This window comes from Cryptomeria japonica, chromosome 3 (genome assembly GCF_030272615.1).
Source record: "Cryptomeria japonica chromosome 3, Sugi_1.0, whole genome shotgun sequence".
NCBI lineage: Eukaryota > Viridiplantae > Streptophyta > Pinopsida > Cupressales > Cupressaceae > Cryptomeria > Cryptomeria japonica.
In genome coordinates this window covers 119,489,837-119,507,178 of record NC_081407.1, presented here as the reverse complement: position 1 = coordinate 119,507,178, position 17,342 = coordinate 119,489,837, and the positions used below count along the sequence as shown (strand labels likewise).

Genomic DNA, 17,342 nt, shown 5'->3' with positions numbered 1-17,342 from the left:
AAGGGTCAGGAGTGAAATTCATGCTCTAGCTCAAAATGTTCATTTTTGGTGGTCACAAGCTATTCAAAGGTATGCCTAGGGGTATCTCCAAGCTCATTTCACCTTGATCAAGGTTTGTCTTGACACAAAATTGGAAGAAACAATAGGTTTTAGGAATTTTGCTCTGGACCCTTTGGAAGGGTCAGGAGCGAAATTCATGTCTTGAGCTCATTTCTTCATTTTTTCAACTCGAATCCACCTCAAAAGGCAAGGACACATCACTCCACTCCCATCCACGCCATAAAAACCAAGGATTTGACCTTCTCCAAGGGAAAAATAGGTGTTCTTCAAGAATTTCGCTCTGGACCCTTTGGAAGGGTCAAGAGCGAAATTCATGTTTTAGGCTCAATTCCTTCACATTTGGTGATCACAAGCAACTCAAAGCCATGCTTAAGGACATCTTCAATCTTGATCCACACTTGGCTTGACACAAAATTGAGAGAAAAAGGTAGATTTTTGGAATTTCGCTATGGACCCTTTGGAAGGGTTAGGATTGAAAATCTAGTTTTAGGCTAAAATCCTTCACTTCTTTACATTCCATCACTTCAAAAGGCAAAGACATGTTAATCTTCTTCCAAATATGCCCAAGGAGCTAAAGTATCGGCCTAAACAAGGGAGAAAATGAGGTTTATGGAGAATTTTGCTCTGGACCCTTTTGAAGGGTCAGGAGCGAAATTCACAATCTTGGACAAAATCCTCACTTTTCAATGCTTTCATTCACTTCCTAAGGCAAGAACATGTCCATTTACCCCCACTATGTCCAAGGAACAAGGTTTTTAGTCTAAGCAAGGAAGAAAATAGTGTTTATGGAGAATTTCGCTCTGGACCCTTTGGAAGGGTCAGGAGCGAAATTCTCAATCTTGGTTGGTTTCACACTTCTTTCATCCAATCCACCCTCAAACTTGATCAAATTCATCTCTCCTTATCACCATCAAGTCTATTTGCCACCTATTTAGCTCAAAATCTTCACTTTTCAATGCCTAAAGCAAAATAGAGGGTCAAATGAGGATTTCGCTGTGGACCCTTTGGAAGGGTTAGGAGCGGAATTCTCATTCTAGGTTGATTTTCACCATTTCATCACCTTAAACCTCCTTCAAAGGCAAATATGCATCAAGGTCACTTCAAACCATGCCTTAGAAATCCAAAACTTGGCCATAACAAGGAAGAAAATGAGTTTTATGTGAATTTCGCTTTGGACCCTTTGGAAGGGTCAGGAGCAAAATTTTCCTTTTGAGCTAATTTCTCACTTCCTTTCTCCTTCTCATGCTTTGGACATAACTTCTCAAGCCTCCTTCAATCATCATCAAGCTCAAATTGGCATTTACTGCAAGATTTTGTGAAGAAATAGGGTCTACAAGAATTTCGCTTTAGACCCTTTGGAAGGGTCAGGAGCCTGAGCAAAATTCACCTTAGGCTATCATCCTGACTCCATTTTTCACATTTCTTCACTCAAACAAGTGTTTTGCCTTCACTCAAGTCTGGGAATGGGTTAGCTCATAGTTTTGGTCAAAGTGGAGTGTCTTATAGAGGAATTCACTCTAGACCCTTTGGAAGGGTCAGGAGTGAAATTCCTGATTAGCTCAAGTTTCTTGACCTATTCTGCTCATCTCACCAAGTCTGGCCTTGTCCAAGGCGTTCCCAGATCATCTTCACATCGAATCATGCCTAGGGCTTCATCATTCGCCTATTGGATCAATCTTAAACCCTCATAGATGATACTGACTCAGAAAACTTCACTGACTTCTTCGAACTCAGACCAGACACAAAAGCAAAACTTGACCTAAGGAAGGCCTTAAAGAAACCCTGACCTGGAGCATCTACTGACTCATCCTGGCTCAAGCAGAGCCTGCTATCTTAGTGATTCCCTTGGCGACACTCAAAATGCAAAGGCTAACAGACAAGACCCTAAAAGACCTAGAAAACAAACCCTAGAAAACAAAAGGTAGGGGTCCCCATTCGCAATGGGGCGATGTGTGAATATGTCACAACACAACCACAAGGCTTACCGATTGATTAATGTAGACATTGATCGTCTTATCTTTAGTTGTGATGTTGTCTTTGATGAAGAATGAGGACCATTTCAGCTTTCCTCGTCTGAGCAGAATTCTGAGGATCAACCTTTGAAGGCTTTTGATTTGGGTGTCTGTCTTCCATTTGGTTCACTTGATGGGAGGGATGATGCAGATTCTGAATTTATTGATGCACTACCTGAATTTCCGTTGGATGATGCAAATCTTCCACTCGTTTCAGATCCTGTTCCTCCTCTAGTTCCACCTCCAGTCGCTGTTATTCCTCTTGCATCAGGTGTTGGTTCTTCTACTCTTCGGCCTAAATGGTGGGCTAAGACCATCAGTGATCTTCATCCTGATGAGCTCATTGAGGGTAGATCTTCTAGAAATAAGAGCAAACAATAGTCTATAGTCAATTTTGCTCTCATGGCCAACATTCATAGTATTTATGAGCCTCAAACATATGCAGAGGCAAAAGGGATCGCAGAGTGGGAACACGCAATGGACGCAAAATACCAGAGCCTTTGAAAAACAACACTTGGGTTCTCTTTGATCTTCCTCCAGGGAAGAAGCCCATTAGCTGCAAATGGGTGTATAACGTCAAGTATCATGCAAATGGTACCTTAGATAAATACAAGGCCAAATTGGTTGCTCGAGGATTCACACAGTGGGAGGGCATTGATTTTGAGGAGACTTTTGCTCCTACTGCTAAGATGAGTACCATTCGTCTTCTTCTTGCTATTACAACTCAGTTCGGATGGAAAGTCCATCAGATGGATGTTAAGAGTGCTTTCCTCAACGGTGAGTTGCCGGAAGAAGTCTACATGACGCAACCTCCTGGTTTCAAGGTTACTGACTAAGAACATCAAGTATGTAGACTGATGAAAGCACTCCATGGACTCAAACAGTCTCCTCGAGCATGGTACATAAAGATTGATCAGTTTTGGTTGCTCATGGTTTTCAACTTAGTCCTTTTGACCCAAATCTGTACATCAAACACTCTGGTGATGATGTTCTCTTTCTTGTTGCCTATGTGGATGACTTAATCATTATTGGCTGTTCAACACATTTGATTGCAGAAATGAAACAAGACCTGTGTAAGGCTTTTGACATGACAGATTTGGGGCTTCTCCATTATTGTTTAGGTGTTGAGGTTTGGCAGACTGATGGTAGCATTTTTATTTCTCAGTCTAAGTGAGCCAGGATCTTGCTTGACAAGGTTCGAATGCAAGATTGTAAACTTGCTTCCACTCATATGGAGACAGGACTGAAGTTGTTAGCCAAGTCTGGTTCTACTCTTGTAGATGATACAACATTCAGGCAACTAGTGGGTAGTCTCATCTATCTCACTTCCACTAGACTTGATCTCAGTTTTGTAGTGAGCTACATTTCATGCTTCATGACAGCCCCCAAGGATGATCATTGGGAAGTAGCGAAGCGTGTGCTGCGTTATGTGAAGGGCACTTCTGATTATGGACTTCTTTACATTCGGAGTCACGATCCTAAACTCAGTGGTTTCACAGATTCAGATTGGCCAAGTTTGGTTGATGATAGGAAATCAACATCTGGGTATGTGTTCAGTTTGGGATCTGTTGTAGTCACATGGACTAGTAAAAAGCAGCAGGCAGTGGCTCTCTCCTTGACAAAATTAGAGTATCGAGGAGCAGTTAAGGCAGCTTGTGAGACAGTTTGGCTTCATTGAATGCTTGCGGATATGCAAATATCTCAAGTAGGTCTGACTCCCTTGTTCTGTGATAATCAGGTGGTTCTCAAACTTGCCAAGAATCCGGTCTTCCATGAAAGAACCAAGCATGTGGAAACTCATTGTCATTTTATTCAGAAGCTTGTTGAAGACGGTTCAGTTCAATTGCAGTATGTTCCAACTGCGGATTAGACTGCAGACATTCTCATCAAGTCTCTCAGCACAGATAAGTTTGCTAAATTAAGGGGGCAGCTTGGTGTTGTTGACAGATTGACCGTTAAGGGAGGGTATTAGAATAATATTATTTATTATTAATTAATGGTCAATTATGTAATATTTTGTAAATAATTAGTTTGATTTAGTTTGTTTCTATTTACGATTGTTTCTTTTTAGAAACATCATTGTTGTAATTCTTTATAATGGTCTATTGATCATTCTATAAATACAATTCATATTTTTACCAATTACTTGTCAGTAATAGCCTATTCCTAGTGAGAGAGTGAAAGGGGAAGCGAGAGATAAAAGGTTGATTTAAGGGAAAAAAGCATATAACATAAAGGGAGCACTCCTAAGTGGAAGAATTGCTATGAAGAAAAAGTAATCATTAATTACTATATTCATAAAACCTTTTTGAGGTGTTAGGGTTTCAGCCCTAATTAGGGCGTAGCTTTGGAGATCTACTAAAAGGCAAACTTGGAGGCAAAATTTTATGTTGGATTATTTCTCTTTCTTGTCTCCTAAGAGGAGCGTGGCTGAACCCTAGGGGTTAGAGCTGCTTGTGGAGACGAAAACCTCCATAGGTAAACACACTTGCAGTTGTGAAAGACCAACCAAGGGTGTGCAAGGGGGATTCTACTTCAGGAATCCCAGTTGGATTACATAGAAATCAGTTTGGAAGATTAGTTGCTGGTTGAGTCTGAAAGAGCTGCTTGCTTGAGAGGCTGACCCATATTTCAGCTTGTTTGGAGTGTAGGTGAGCACTTTCCTTGCATCTCTCGAATTGGGATATCAAGTTGCATCATGACCAGCAGATTCAAGTTAGTTTATAACAGTTTTGGACAGTATTTTTGCTGCTGTTGCTGAGTGAGGTGTTTGCTAGTGCGGCCACCCCCTTTCTTGGCTTGTTTGAAGCTAAGGAGAGGCACTACTAAGCATTTTCAGTACTGGGATAACAAGCCTTACTCACATCAGCCGATTGGTTGAAGACTACATCAATTTTGGTAGGGTTTGGAGCATTTATGACATATTTGCTGAGGGAGAAGCTTGTGTGCTAGGCCGAACCCTCTTGGGTTGGTTTTTAACAAAGAACATCACTTATTCCAGATTTTGAGTGGTTTATGCAAGCCAAATCCATCATCAACAGTTTAGGACAGATTGCATCAGTTGGAAGCAGAGTTCTTGGAAAGCTTAAAGTTGAAATTCTGAGTAAGAGAGGCCTTACCTTCTTTGAGCTGTTCTGGAACTGAATTAGACCCTTGGAGGTTGTCTATATAGGGAATAAGTGAAAGCACCATCAAGGAATCAGACCTAGCTGCTGGGTTATCTTGGAAAGCAACTGAACTAGTTTAGATCTGTTGCAAATTAGATTTTCTGAGAGACTTGGTTGGCTGACAGCTTACAAATCAGACTTGGGAAAGCCCTTTCTAATTCATCTAACTTCAAGTTTCATAGGATATCGAATCGGGTATGCCTAAATAGACTTGCAAAGTCATTTGAAGTGTAAGCTACATGGATATTGTAAAATTCAGTCTTTGAATTAAATCTTGAAAGTACTTTCATAGTTACAAATGTCATTATTCTCTTCAGTACTAGATGTATGGAATATTTGTATGAGTTCATATTTGTTTCTTCAAAAACATTGCAAACTCTTAAAAACACATCGTCTGCAATTCTGTCTAGTTCTGAAAGACCACCTTCAAAAAGAAATATAGTATTTTTAATCTAAAAACAAACAAGGAGGTTGTTCAGTGGCAGTTACAGTGCTCCGCTTGGGGTGGGACATTACAACCTACGACATATTAGTGAGAAATTAACTGTGGTATTGTTGGGTTTCTTCTATATTCACTGTTTGCCAGATTTTATTAGTCACTTGGGCATTTGTGTAAATTAAAATTTCTTTTTCCTCTGCTGTAGAACTTGATTTACTTACTAGAGTTTGATGAAAGCATGCAGTCTGATGTTAGCTTCCATGATTACTATATATACACATGGCTTTTATATATATATATATATATATATAGATAGATAGATAGATAGATAGATAAATAATTTCATTAGCGACTATCAAACATCCAACAATCATTTAGCTTTGGCACAGACATAATAAGTATTTGTAACAGAGTGAATTGTTGAAGTGTAAATTGCTTTCAATTACATAGGAGTTGTAATGTGCTTAGGATTGTTTTCTGAATTTGTAAAAAGACAGAAAAATAATGCTCTGAACTTTCTCATGTTGTCTTGCAGAAATAGGAGCATTATGGCCTGTGCTGCTTGGTGGTCAGGCACAATGGACTGTGGGTCTTGTGGCAACTTTGATGTCTATTAGCAGCATCATTGCAGCAGACACAGGAGCATTCCTTGGAGGAAAGGTAATCTGAACTCTGAAGATGGTTGTTGCATTTTTTTTGGGAAATGGGAAAATTAGTATTACATAATATTGGGCTTGACATCCAAAATCAATACATAGCGAGTCAACATTGATGTACTGGAGAGGATTTTGTACTAGAAACCCATAACAGAACATGTATTAGTTACAAAGACACAAAACAAGGCAGGGTAAATGCTCCACAAATGTCCAGGACAGTACAAAGTTAAAAATGGGAAATAGGATTGCTTGGCAAATGTATTTTCCCAGATATACATATTATTTAGGAATCCCAGCATAGAATGTTCATGAACACAATAAAACATGATTAATGTCTTGCTGAGGTAAAACCTTGTCCGTGGCAATTGTGAGAGGAGACCAGCAAATTTGTGATGCAGACTGTCCAATTGATCCTATAGCCTTTCCATTTGACTCTAATCTCAGGCTTAGCGCTGTGGCAGTGATCCTTACCAATAAAGCTTCTTTAGTATCAATGAAACCAGAGTCTTCTCAAAAGCATAAATAACTTAAACATCTAAAACTTGAGGATCACAACAGAAGGATGACCATCATCTTGAACTAAATTCTCTTTTCTGCTAAGCCTGTCAGTATTATTTAGTATTTATGAACTAAATTGTCAAGTAAAGCCCTCATTCTTGAGGGTTAATGTTGGGTGGATAATTATTACCATCGTTTTAATTCTCAGACTTGAAAAAAACCTGGGCAGCCAAAATCTTGTCTTGGACTTGGGTGAGAACTTAGTATATTAAATTATTTTTAAGTTTCCAAATCAGAATTGGGTTTGGGTACATGTATGTGGGTATGGCATAATCTTTTGGGGGAACTGGGTAAATTTTGGGTATGTCCATACAAAAAATGTATAAAACTCACAAATATATACATATTTAGCTAAGTTGCAGGGTTCACTGGTCTGAGGGCTTGTTACTGGACGGTTTGGGTCCTGGTTCTATATGCATGCAAGTCCGGCCAAGGTTTGTGCCCTGGCGAGCCGGTTCGTCCTGGGCAAACCCGGGGGAACTAGGGCGAACCTGGATGCCTGGGCGCCAAAAAAAATTTAACCACATACAATCACCAATTTTTTTTTTGCAAAGTTGACTGCAGACATTTTGAAGAAAACAAATGCTGACATGAAAAACTGAAATTTGTAATGAGGAATGACAATATTAGTAATTTGAAATTTGATAAATTAAAATAACCATGTGGATGGGTATCTTGGCTGTAGCAAAAGGACACAAATTGCTAAGCAGAACTTTAAAATTTTGGAACCAAGCAGAAATTTCAGAATTTTGAAGGGCTTGAATGTTTGGCAGTGTGTTGGACATACATAGGGACTATATCAAAGGTTGAGCAATCTGAAATTTACAAACATGCAGAAAATTCAGAAATTCAAAGGGCTTGAACGTTTGGTAGTGTGGTGGACATACATAAGGGACTATATCAAAGGCTGAACAATTTGAAATGTACAAAAAGCACAATATTTCACATATGGGAAGGTCAAAGCAATTGTTCAATATACGAGAGCTAAGTTACTGGTTCGGGTTCGGGGATGCGAACCTAGTTCGTGGGTTTAGGCAATTTTTTTTTTGCCTTTTGGGTTCGTGGGTTTGGGCAAAATTGTTTTTGCCTTTTGGGTTAGTGGGTTTGGGCAAATTTTTTTTTGCCTTTTGGGTTCATGGGTTGGGTTCGTGTGTATACACACACACACATATTATATGCAAACATTTAAAGAAATATACAAAATTATAAATCCAATACATTTAATAGTATGCTACTTCATCTTTGATCAATGCCAAATACCAATTGATTGTTCAGAATTTAAATAATATCATATTATGTCATATGCCATATAATATATATCAATGTATCATAGATTCATATATGTCTAGGCTCATGATTCAAATAAAAATCATTACAATTACAAAATTGACAGTCAACAATAATAATTCTCTTCTATCTTGATCAATCATCATGAAGATCTAGATCAACATCATCATCATTTGCTCTAAGTTCAAATTTAAAATCATTTGAACCCAAACCAGTGCCACTCCTACTCCCACTAGGTGCATCAGCTGTAGGTATCTCATCATCATCATCCAAAGTGACTCTAACCGGATCATCAACAGTTGGATCCAGGTTGTGGTACACTTAGGGGTTACATCCCAATGCTTCATTGACCCTTCCTTGTATTGTTGTTCCTTATGTGTTAGAAGATGCAAATTGGAATGAATATAAACAAAGTCTTCTGCTCTTTTTGAAGCCAATCGGTTACGCTCCATTGAGTAAATAAAGGAGTATATACTCCAATTCCATTCAGCATTGGAAGAACTTGCAATATGTTGAAATTGGAGAGAAAACCAACAAAACTTAAAATTAAAAAAATGCAAAATAAATTAAAGAATCTTAAATGCTAAACTCTTCAATACAAATGTTAAAATTTAGAAGTAAAAAAACTTACTTGTTATAGTATCTTGATTGCAAGAGGTTGGAGGAACATATAATCTTGACCATGGAGGTACCACCATGTACTACCATCCATTTTGGATTGGTCATTAATGGCAAAAGGACTATGATTTCTTCCTAAGATAAACAAACCAAACTCTTTCCTAACACTTTCCACAACTTAAGGATCCGTGAAGAGTCTAGCAAATGCTCACTTGTACCTAGTAGCAACTTCAGAATCTCTATATGGTTTAGTTCTCCTTGGTAGAGAAAGTATTTCATTGCTATAGTACAGGGGAGATAAAGCATGTGCAAGGAGGTGCAATGGCATGGTCATCTTGTTCCATCGATGAAGAATGATTTGTTCCACCCTTTTGAAAAATACTTCTTCAGGGTCATTCTCTCTTTTTGCTATTATGACTTTGATTTTTTCAATCATGGTGTCCATGCCATCATAGAATTCCCCAAAACATGCCGCATCTTTGAGCTGCCCCTCACAATCAATTGCTTTCAAAAAATTTCCCCTTTGGGGGACACTGCAATAACATATATCAATGGACGGTTTTTGCAATCCTTCCATCCATTAGAAACATAGAAATGCTCGATTCAACCCAAGAATCTCTAATCGGTTTCAATGATGTCCACAAAATTCTTCTCTCTTGCCAATAAGGTGGTGGGCACCTTTTCATGCCCAAGACTCGTGAAACTAGAAGGTGCATTATTGATTGCCGTCACCATCTCCCACCAATATGGTAATCTTACTAAGTTGAAAGGAAGACTGTTGTCATAGAGGCAATGTGAATTTTTTGCTCTACAATATTTCTTGCTTCCATTTTGAATGCTTTGGCCAATGGGCCTCTTTTGCGGGAAAGAAAGGGATTTTCTACTTGAATTTCATCTTGCATAGCGGGTGTCTCCAAGAAAGGATGATCGAGGGCCTTTTCTAGTAGTATATGATCTTAAGGTAAAGTCATTGGTGTTTTGCTTGCAAATGAATTAGCTCTTAATTTTTCTTTTGCTATAGCTTGATCAACATCTTCTTGTTCTCTAATGAATCTTGCTATTTGTGTCGTAGACAACCCTTTCTCATTTGGCCGTACACACATTTGAATCCCTTTCCCAGTAGGGCCACAAATTGACGTCTCACTCAATAATACGAGCACATGTAATTGGTTTTACAAAAATTACAATTCCATTCATATCCTGTGCACCTCCTGGAAGTTGTGGAAGCGTTCTAGTATAATTCCATAAAGGAGATCCTATATCAACTTTAAATTTTTGGTTTTTGAGTCTTGTAACCCCCACCCACTGAACTCGAACTTGTTGCCATTTTGTTTTTTTGCTATTATAAGAAATTAAATATTTTTAAATTAGAAGAAAATTAAAAAAATATGCAAGATTACACAACGTAAAAGCTAATGGAAGTATGAAAAAACATTATAAAAAATAGTAGAACTTGTTTGTTTTTTTCTAAAAATATTTAAAAAAAAAACTTGAAAAAATTCTTCAAAAACTTAAAAAAATTTGTTAAAAGTTCAAAGAATAGAGATAAATGCTTACCTTAGGTGCTTGAATCTCCTTTGTGCAAGCTCTCCACCTTCGTCAAGCACTCCATGAATAATCTCCCTCGAAAATAATCACCTGCCCTTCAAAATATGCCAAAATGAAACCAAGAGACAATAGATGAACAAATGAAATAGTTTTAGGTTTAAAATGTATTTAGCAAGGGGTGGATTAGGGTTTTTCAGCTGGAAAGGGCAATTTTTTTTTAATGTTTGAAAGTCACTTTTTGTGACTTAACCCAGCTAGTGCACCTAGGTTCGCTCGGGTTTGCACTTGGGTTCGCCTGGGTGCGCCTCTTTCTTTGCTTCCCTCGCGAAATTAGTGATCTCCTTCTAGGTAAACATAGGCTCCACATCCTTGCCAGTCCAATCCAAATATGAATTAATGTCATCCAAGCCAATAACATCATGGGGTTTTCTTCTCCTCAACCTTTTTGTTGCAAGGATGAAGGTTGTATAATATAAAACTGAGGTCATTGATGCAATTTGGGGTCAATTTGTTGTGCTTCTTCATGTGAGTGGCCTAAAATATGTTCCCATTGTGCTCACACCTAGAAGTACCACATGATTGGCGCAATGTGTGGATGGCTAGGTTTTGAATTTTTTTGTTTGTGCACTATAATCTTTCCATCATGGATTTGCAAATAGATCATTTATAACTCTAAGTAAACTAGAATTGCATTTTTTTAGCAAGTCTACCATCTATGAAACAATGATTGAACTTTTGAAGAACTCTATATTTTTAACTTGGTTATTGCATCATTCTCAGTCAAGGTTACCCTTGTAAACACGCAACCTGTCAAGAATTGTGTTTGTAAGGGTTTCATTAAGTGTTGTCCTCTCTATGTGCATGGTGGGGTCATTTGTGACCTCCTCTTTGGTCTTAAAGGAATTGGAGAAGAAAAACTTGGAATTTAAGAAATAAGCTGTTACATGTATGTGTTGGTGGAGCGGCTTGTTCCACCTCTAGTCAATTGTGGACCGAATGGGTTCATATTTTTTGTTAATTTTTTCATAGTAATAGTAGATTGCCTACTTGACACTATTCATGACCTTATATAGAAAATCCATTGGGTTTTCCTCCCCCATCTACCAAGCATAAAACCTTGACGAAAGGTTTTATAACCTAAAACAAAATAGTATGGATTTTAAAAATTAAGATTAATGTAAATTTGAATAAAAACAACAAATAAAAAGTAATTGTGAATAAGAACAATTAAAAATTAATAAGTTTTACAAACCTATTAAATATTGGAACCTATCATTTTGTAATATCACAAATGCAAATGTTTAAAGTTGTATTGTGGATCTTGTCAATGCTGTTTGCAACACATCATCAAAAGTGGTCTTCATGACCCTTTTCTCTGACCACCTTTGAATATGGAGAATCTAAACACCCAATGCTCATAGATATTTGCTCAAGAGATATTCATGAGGCTACAATGCTTTGCAGTGTGATGAAGTAGGTGGCAAATAGTGTGACTTTTGATTGCTCAAAATCCTTTTCAGTGTGCTTTCTCATCAAGTTAAGCACCCAAGGGTAGTATGTTCGGTAATGTTTTTTGCCTTTTTAGCCATGTTTTCATCTATCCTAGTTTGCCTATGTTCTCAAGTAGAATATCAATGCAGTGTGCAACACAAGGACTCCAAAAAATGGTAGGCCTCTTTTCAAGAAGTCTTCTTGTTGCTATGTGCGTTGCTGCATTGGTAGTCAAAACATAGACAACCTCTTCCAACATATCGTGCGAAGTAGCTTAACTTTTTTCACTATGTGGGAGGCATCAAGTGGTTTTCAAGACACCATTGGCCCACCTATTAGGCAAACCACTGCAACTCTTGTTATGTGAAATTCTCTTTTGATCTCCTCCTATCACAACAATATTTTTCATGGCTTCCTACAATAAGCCCCTCCCCTCCCTTTGCTTGGCAAATCTTGTTGACGAGGAACTTTGAACCCTTTCATGGCAACAATCAAGGAATTGACTAATGACTCCCAATATTGGCTCATTGCAACTTGAAATCACATGTTATGATATTGAAAATTTGTGATAGCCATCCTTGTCTCATGATGACTCTCTTTACTCCAAACAATACCTTTAAGTGAATGTTGCACACCAAAAGTATTACTTAGAACTAAAGGGTCTTATGAATGTAACTTGCTAATGCTCTTTGTAGTTGATGAAATCCACATTCATTGCTAATTCTCTTTCATTAGATTGAGCAAAATATAGCACACGTTGTCTCATTGCTTAAGATGAGGACACTTGTCTTAGGCTAATTTAATCCTCACCCAAGGTTTAGATCTAGGGTTTCATTATCCTTTTCATAAGGTTTTATCCTTCATCGTAATCATTCATTTAGGTTTATGTATCAATACAATTCTCAAGTTGTTGAGCAAATCTATTTTGCTTGATATCCATTTGTGAATTGTATTTTTCTTGCAAGTGGTTGTTGGGATCTATGGGGTTCAATCATTGACTCCAACATGGTATCGGAGCTCTAGATTTGCAAGTCGTGTTCAAATTTAAAGGGATCCAATCTTGAGCAAATTTTTGATGCACTTTGGGCCCAAATATACCTTGCCATTGCATCTAGAGCGGCCAAAAACCCAAGGATCGATTGTTGCTTTGCAAAAATTTGAGCATGGAAAATCTAGATGATTTTTTCAAGGGCGTAATCTTCAAAGCTTTTTGTTTGGATCTGAATGCCGTTTTGTGCTTTAAAGGTATGACAACCCTTAATGCACAAGTTTCCAAAAAAAATGGCATAAAAATAAAAAAATGATGATTATTTTGCATGCATAGGAGTTGACATCATCTCCGACGCTAATTTTCCCAATTGGAGTAGTTTGATGGATATTCGTTCGTTGACTGACATTTGTTGGTGTTGCTCATGGCCCACCCGACGACCATTGTCACCACTGCCGCATTCCACTAGACCATTATGTCTTTTAGCCCCCAATGCTTGTGGTTGGTCATATCGGCAACTAGGACTTAGCCTCGGATTGCCCAACACCCAAACCGTAAATCCCTTGGTTTGTTATAGGACCACGAGCTTGCCCATAGGTTGATTTTTAGGGCATAGTGGAGAAGTTTTTGCGAAATTGGGTATAACTTGTGCGTATGATCTCCGTATTTCTTTTTTTTTGATCGAGGTCATCCACAAATTACTTTGTGCTACTCAATTTGGGAGCACGAGCCTTTCGGTTGGACCTCTTTGGCTAAGAGCCAAGAACTAAGGGGTATCCATTCCGCCAAATTTGCCCGGGGCACGATCTTCGTATTTTACAAACCTTATCGTTGGAAAGTTGGTTTGGAGCCTGACCCAAACTTTGCTTGAAAAGAATTCTACAACTTTTTGAAGTCAAATCTTGTTGCATGTGCTTTTGGGGCCATACCTTGCAAATTCGAACTTCATTTTTTGTGATTCTTGTGGCAGCAAAAAAATGATTCAATCCTCTACATAAGTATCAAGCCTATTTTTTTCATTAGATCTCAAGTTTGTTTTTTGGTTCTTTTCTTGGAAAATGTGCAAAAAGGGTCATTTTTTTTTGGCCAAAGGGGAATATTATTGCATTGTGAGATTCTATACTTCTATATCACTTCATTTCTGTACCTTTTTATCAAATCATCATGGATTCCACACACATAACTCTCCTCATTCCATTCAACTATTTTGTTTGGAAAAAACAAATGGAGATACATTTGAAGAAATAAGGATTCTACAAAGTGACCATGGGTACAAAACTTGAGTCTACATGAGCTACAAAGAAGAGAAAGTGGTTTAACAAGTTCAATGAGGCTTGCCGGACATTATGCATGTCTCTATTCTTTTGATCCTCTCTTTCATGTTGAATCTTGGACTAGTCCCAATCAGATCTGGATTTGATTGGAGGCCTTGTTTGGGAACTGTTGTGACATATTCACAGATCGCCCCATTGCAAATGGGTACCCCTCCTTTTTTGCTTCCTAGGGTTAGTATTCCTGGCTTAGTCTTTTTGGTTTGTACTATTGATCTTTGCATTGGAGAGTTTCTAGAGAGCTCATTAGGATAGGATGGTCTGCTTAGGCTCAAGTGGGTCAGTAGGTGGTCCAGGTCAGGGTCTCCGTTGAAGGCCTCCCTTTGGTTAAGCCTGGGTCTTGTTTCTAGGGTGGAGTCTTGATTGAGTTTGAGGAAGTTTTTGTATCATGCTAGGAGTCTTGCCTTTTGAGACCTATGCCATTTAGTCAAGGATGCCTTGGACATTAAGTTGAGCAAACTTTTGATAACGAACAATGATGAATTTGGGTGAGAACCTCAATTCTTCAAAAGAAAGCTTCCTCCCCCCCAAACTGGATGAAATACTCTATCTCAGGGCCTTGTTTGATGCAATATCCTTTTACCTATCCCTTAGAGAAGCATATCAATGAGACTTGAACGCAAAGGCTTGAAGACAATGGAGAATCTGAGCTAGAACACCAAGTTCGCTCCTGTCCCTCTCAAGGGTACATGAGCGAAATCTTCCTTAGTTCTCTCTGCCCTCCTATTTTGGACAAAACCTTCACTTTAAAGCATGGATTGGGAGGACATAAGCTTGAATTCACCCTTGGAGATGCCTTTGACAAACTTAGACTTGGAAATTTGGAAAAAAAAAAGTCAAGAATTTGAGCATTATTGCAAAATTCGCTCCCGACCCTTCCAAAGGGTCCAGAGCGAATTTCCTTAGACTCTTCTCTTGCTCCCAGTTTAGATCACAAAGCCTTGTTCCCATGGCATGAGTGAGAGAGGAAACGATGTGTGCATGCCTTTGAAGTGAGTTGCAACCAAGTGAGATGAGGAAAATGAGAGGAATTTGAGCCCTAAAGCTAAATTCGCCCCTGACCCTTCTAGAGGTACATGAGCGAATTCCTTAAAATCCTCTTTTATGCCTAAGTTTAAACCACAAACCTTGCTTTCTAGTTATGATTGAGGAGAGGATGATCTATCTAGTCCTTGAGAATGAATTGAAATCTAGCCGAATGCACTTGGATCTTGGAAAATTTGGAATTTGAGCTTAAAGAAGAATTTCGCTCCTGACCCTTCCAAAAGGTCCAGAGCGAATTCTCCTAAGAACCTCTCTTGGTCCTAACTTGGACTATAACCCTTGCTTCCAGGTCTCAATTGAAAGAAGAATGATCTATCCATGCCTTATAAATAAACTGAAGCAAACTTGAATACCAAATAGATAGAAATTTGAAACAAGAAAGCAAATTTCACTCCTGACCCTTCCAAAGGGTCCAGAGTGAAATTACTAGGAGGTCTTGTACCTTGCCTAAACCCTTGAGCGAAACCTATTCCTAAGCATTTTTGAAAGCAAAAGACTTGTTTTTGATGAGAAAAGGATGAGAAATGAATTTCTATGAAGGAAAATTGAGCTTGAAAGCCAATTTCGCTCTTGACCCTCTCAAAGGGTCCAGAGCGAATTTCATCTAAGCTCCTGACCATCTCAAAGGGTCCAGAGCGAAATCCATCAAGGGACCTCCTATCTCACTCAAACAATTGAATGAATCCCATTTCAAGCAGATTTGAGGGCGAATTGACTTGATTGTGATAGAAGAAGGGTGGAAAAGACAAGTCAAAGGCAAGTTGAGTATGAATAGAGTCTAAAGGAAGAATTTCACTCCTGACCCTCTCAAAGGGTCCAGAGTGAAATCCTTAGAAGGACTCCCTATTTCACCTAATGCACTACTAAGATAGAGGCGTGTTGACATAATCATGATAAGTGGAGGGTTGGAAAAGTTAAGTTTAAGACAAAGTAATGACGAATGGAAGATGAATGGCATCAAAGGAAGAATTTCGCTCCTAACCCTTCCAAAGTGTCCAGAGCGAAAATTCCATTTTAGGGCCTGTCCTTGGAAAGGGTCTAGAGCGAAAATTCCATTTTAGGGCCTGTCCTTGGAAAGGGTCTAGAGCGAAAATTCCATTTTAGGGTATGTCCTTGGAAAGGGTCCAGAGCGAAAATTCCATTTTAGGTCCTGTCCTTCTAGAGGGTCCAGAGCGAATTTCATTATAGGTCCTATCCTTCCAAAGCGAAATTGATCCTAGTGCTTTCTTATTGATGGTTTGAAGTGAGAAATACCATGTTAGGATGAGTATATCATATGTGCTTGACACTATCTTTATTTGTTTTGCAGATCAACAAAATCAAGTTGGAGGAAGATTAGGCCAAGACAAGGAGAACCTCTTCAAGTTTTATCATCATTAAGGACACCTTAAATGTAGGGAAGAAGACTAAAAATGTTAAAGACTTCAAGTATTCAAGGAATTGCAAACAATGGAGCTAACCATCCTCAAAGACCTCATTATATCACATGGAGAAATCACAGGATGGCAGAGAAGAAAGATCTTATAAACACTTCAAGGCGAGGTGAGCTACCAGATAAGGAATGACTTGACTGTGAAGAAGCCTCATCAAACACAAGAGAGTCAAGGAGAGGCACATCATTCATCAAGTGCATCAAGGACGAAGGAAGATCGACCAAGGTCATCATAGAGCAACTACCAGACAAGGTGGCATCCTAATCACTATTCCTCCAATCAAAAGTCTCCACCTTAGCATGTCCAGATTCAGTGAACCAGGCTTATTCACGAAGGCACAAACTTCGATGTACCTACCCCTGTTTCCTATTGGTTCTCATGCATGAATGTAATTTTCTCATTGGCTAAAGGAGTTTGTTGTAACAAACCCTAATTAGGGTTTTCATCTTGTAATCCTAGCCATTGATTGTAAATCAATCAGAGCCATTGAAATGTAAAGAGCTCTCTATATAAAGCTCTGGCTCTTCATTTGTAAAAGAGAATAGTTAGTCAATAGTCGATAGGAGAATAGTCAGTTGATAAGTATAGAATAGCAAATAGAATAGAAATTAGAGTAGAGTAGGAAGATGTTGATGTGTTTTTTATGCACATAACAATACAGAATAAATTACCAAAGTAATTTACCCTCTCTTGAACAAAATCACCTCAGA

At 38.5% G+C, this 17,342-nt stretch overlaps 1 protein-coding gene across 6 annotated transcripts in view; it reads left to right on the top strand.

The window, feature by feature from the left end:
• LOC131064921 (phosphatidate cytidylyltransferase 4, chloroplastic) overlaps window positions 1-17,342 on the top strand; it is a 107,826-nt gene that overhangs the window by 43,491 nt on the left and 46,993 nt on the right. For all 6 annotated transcript variants that reach the window (XM_057999253.2, XM_057999254.2, XM_057999255.2 and 3 more), the window contains one exon: window positions 6,214-6,338. In XM_057999253.2, the coding sequence (XP_057855236.2) occupies window positions 6,214-6,338 (125 nt within the window). The remainder of the gene's footprint in view (window positions 1-6,213; window positions 6,339-17,342) is intronic.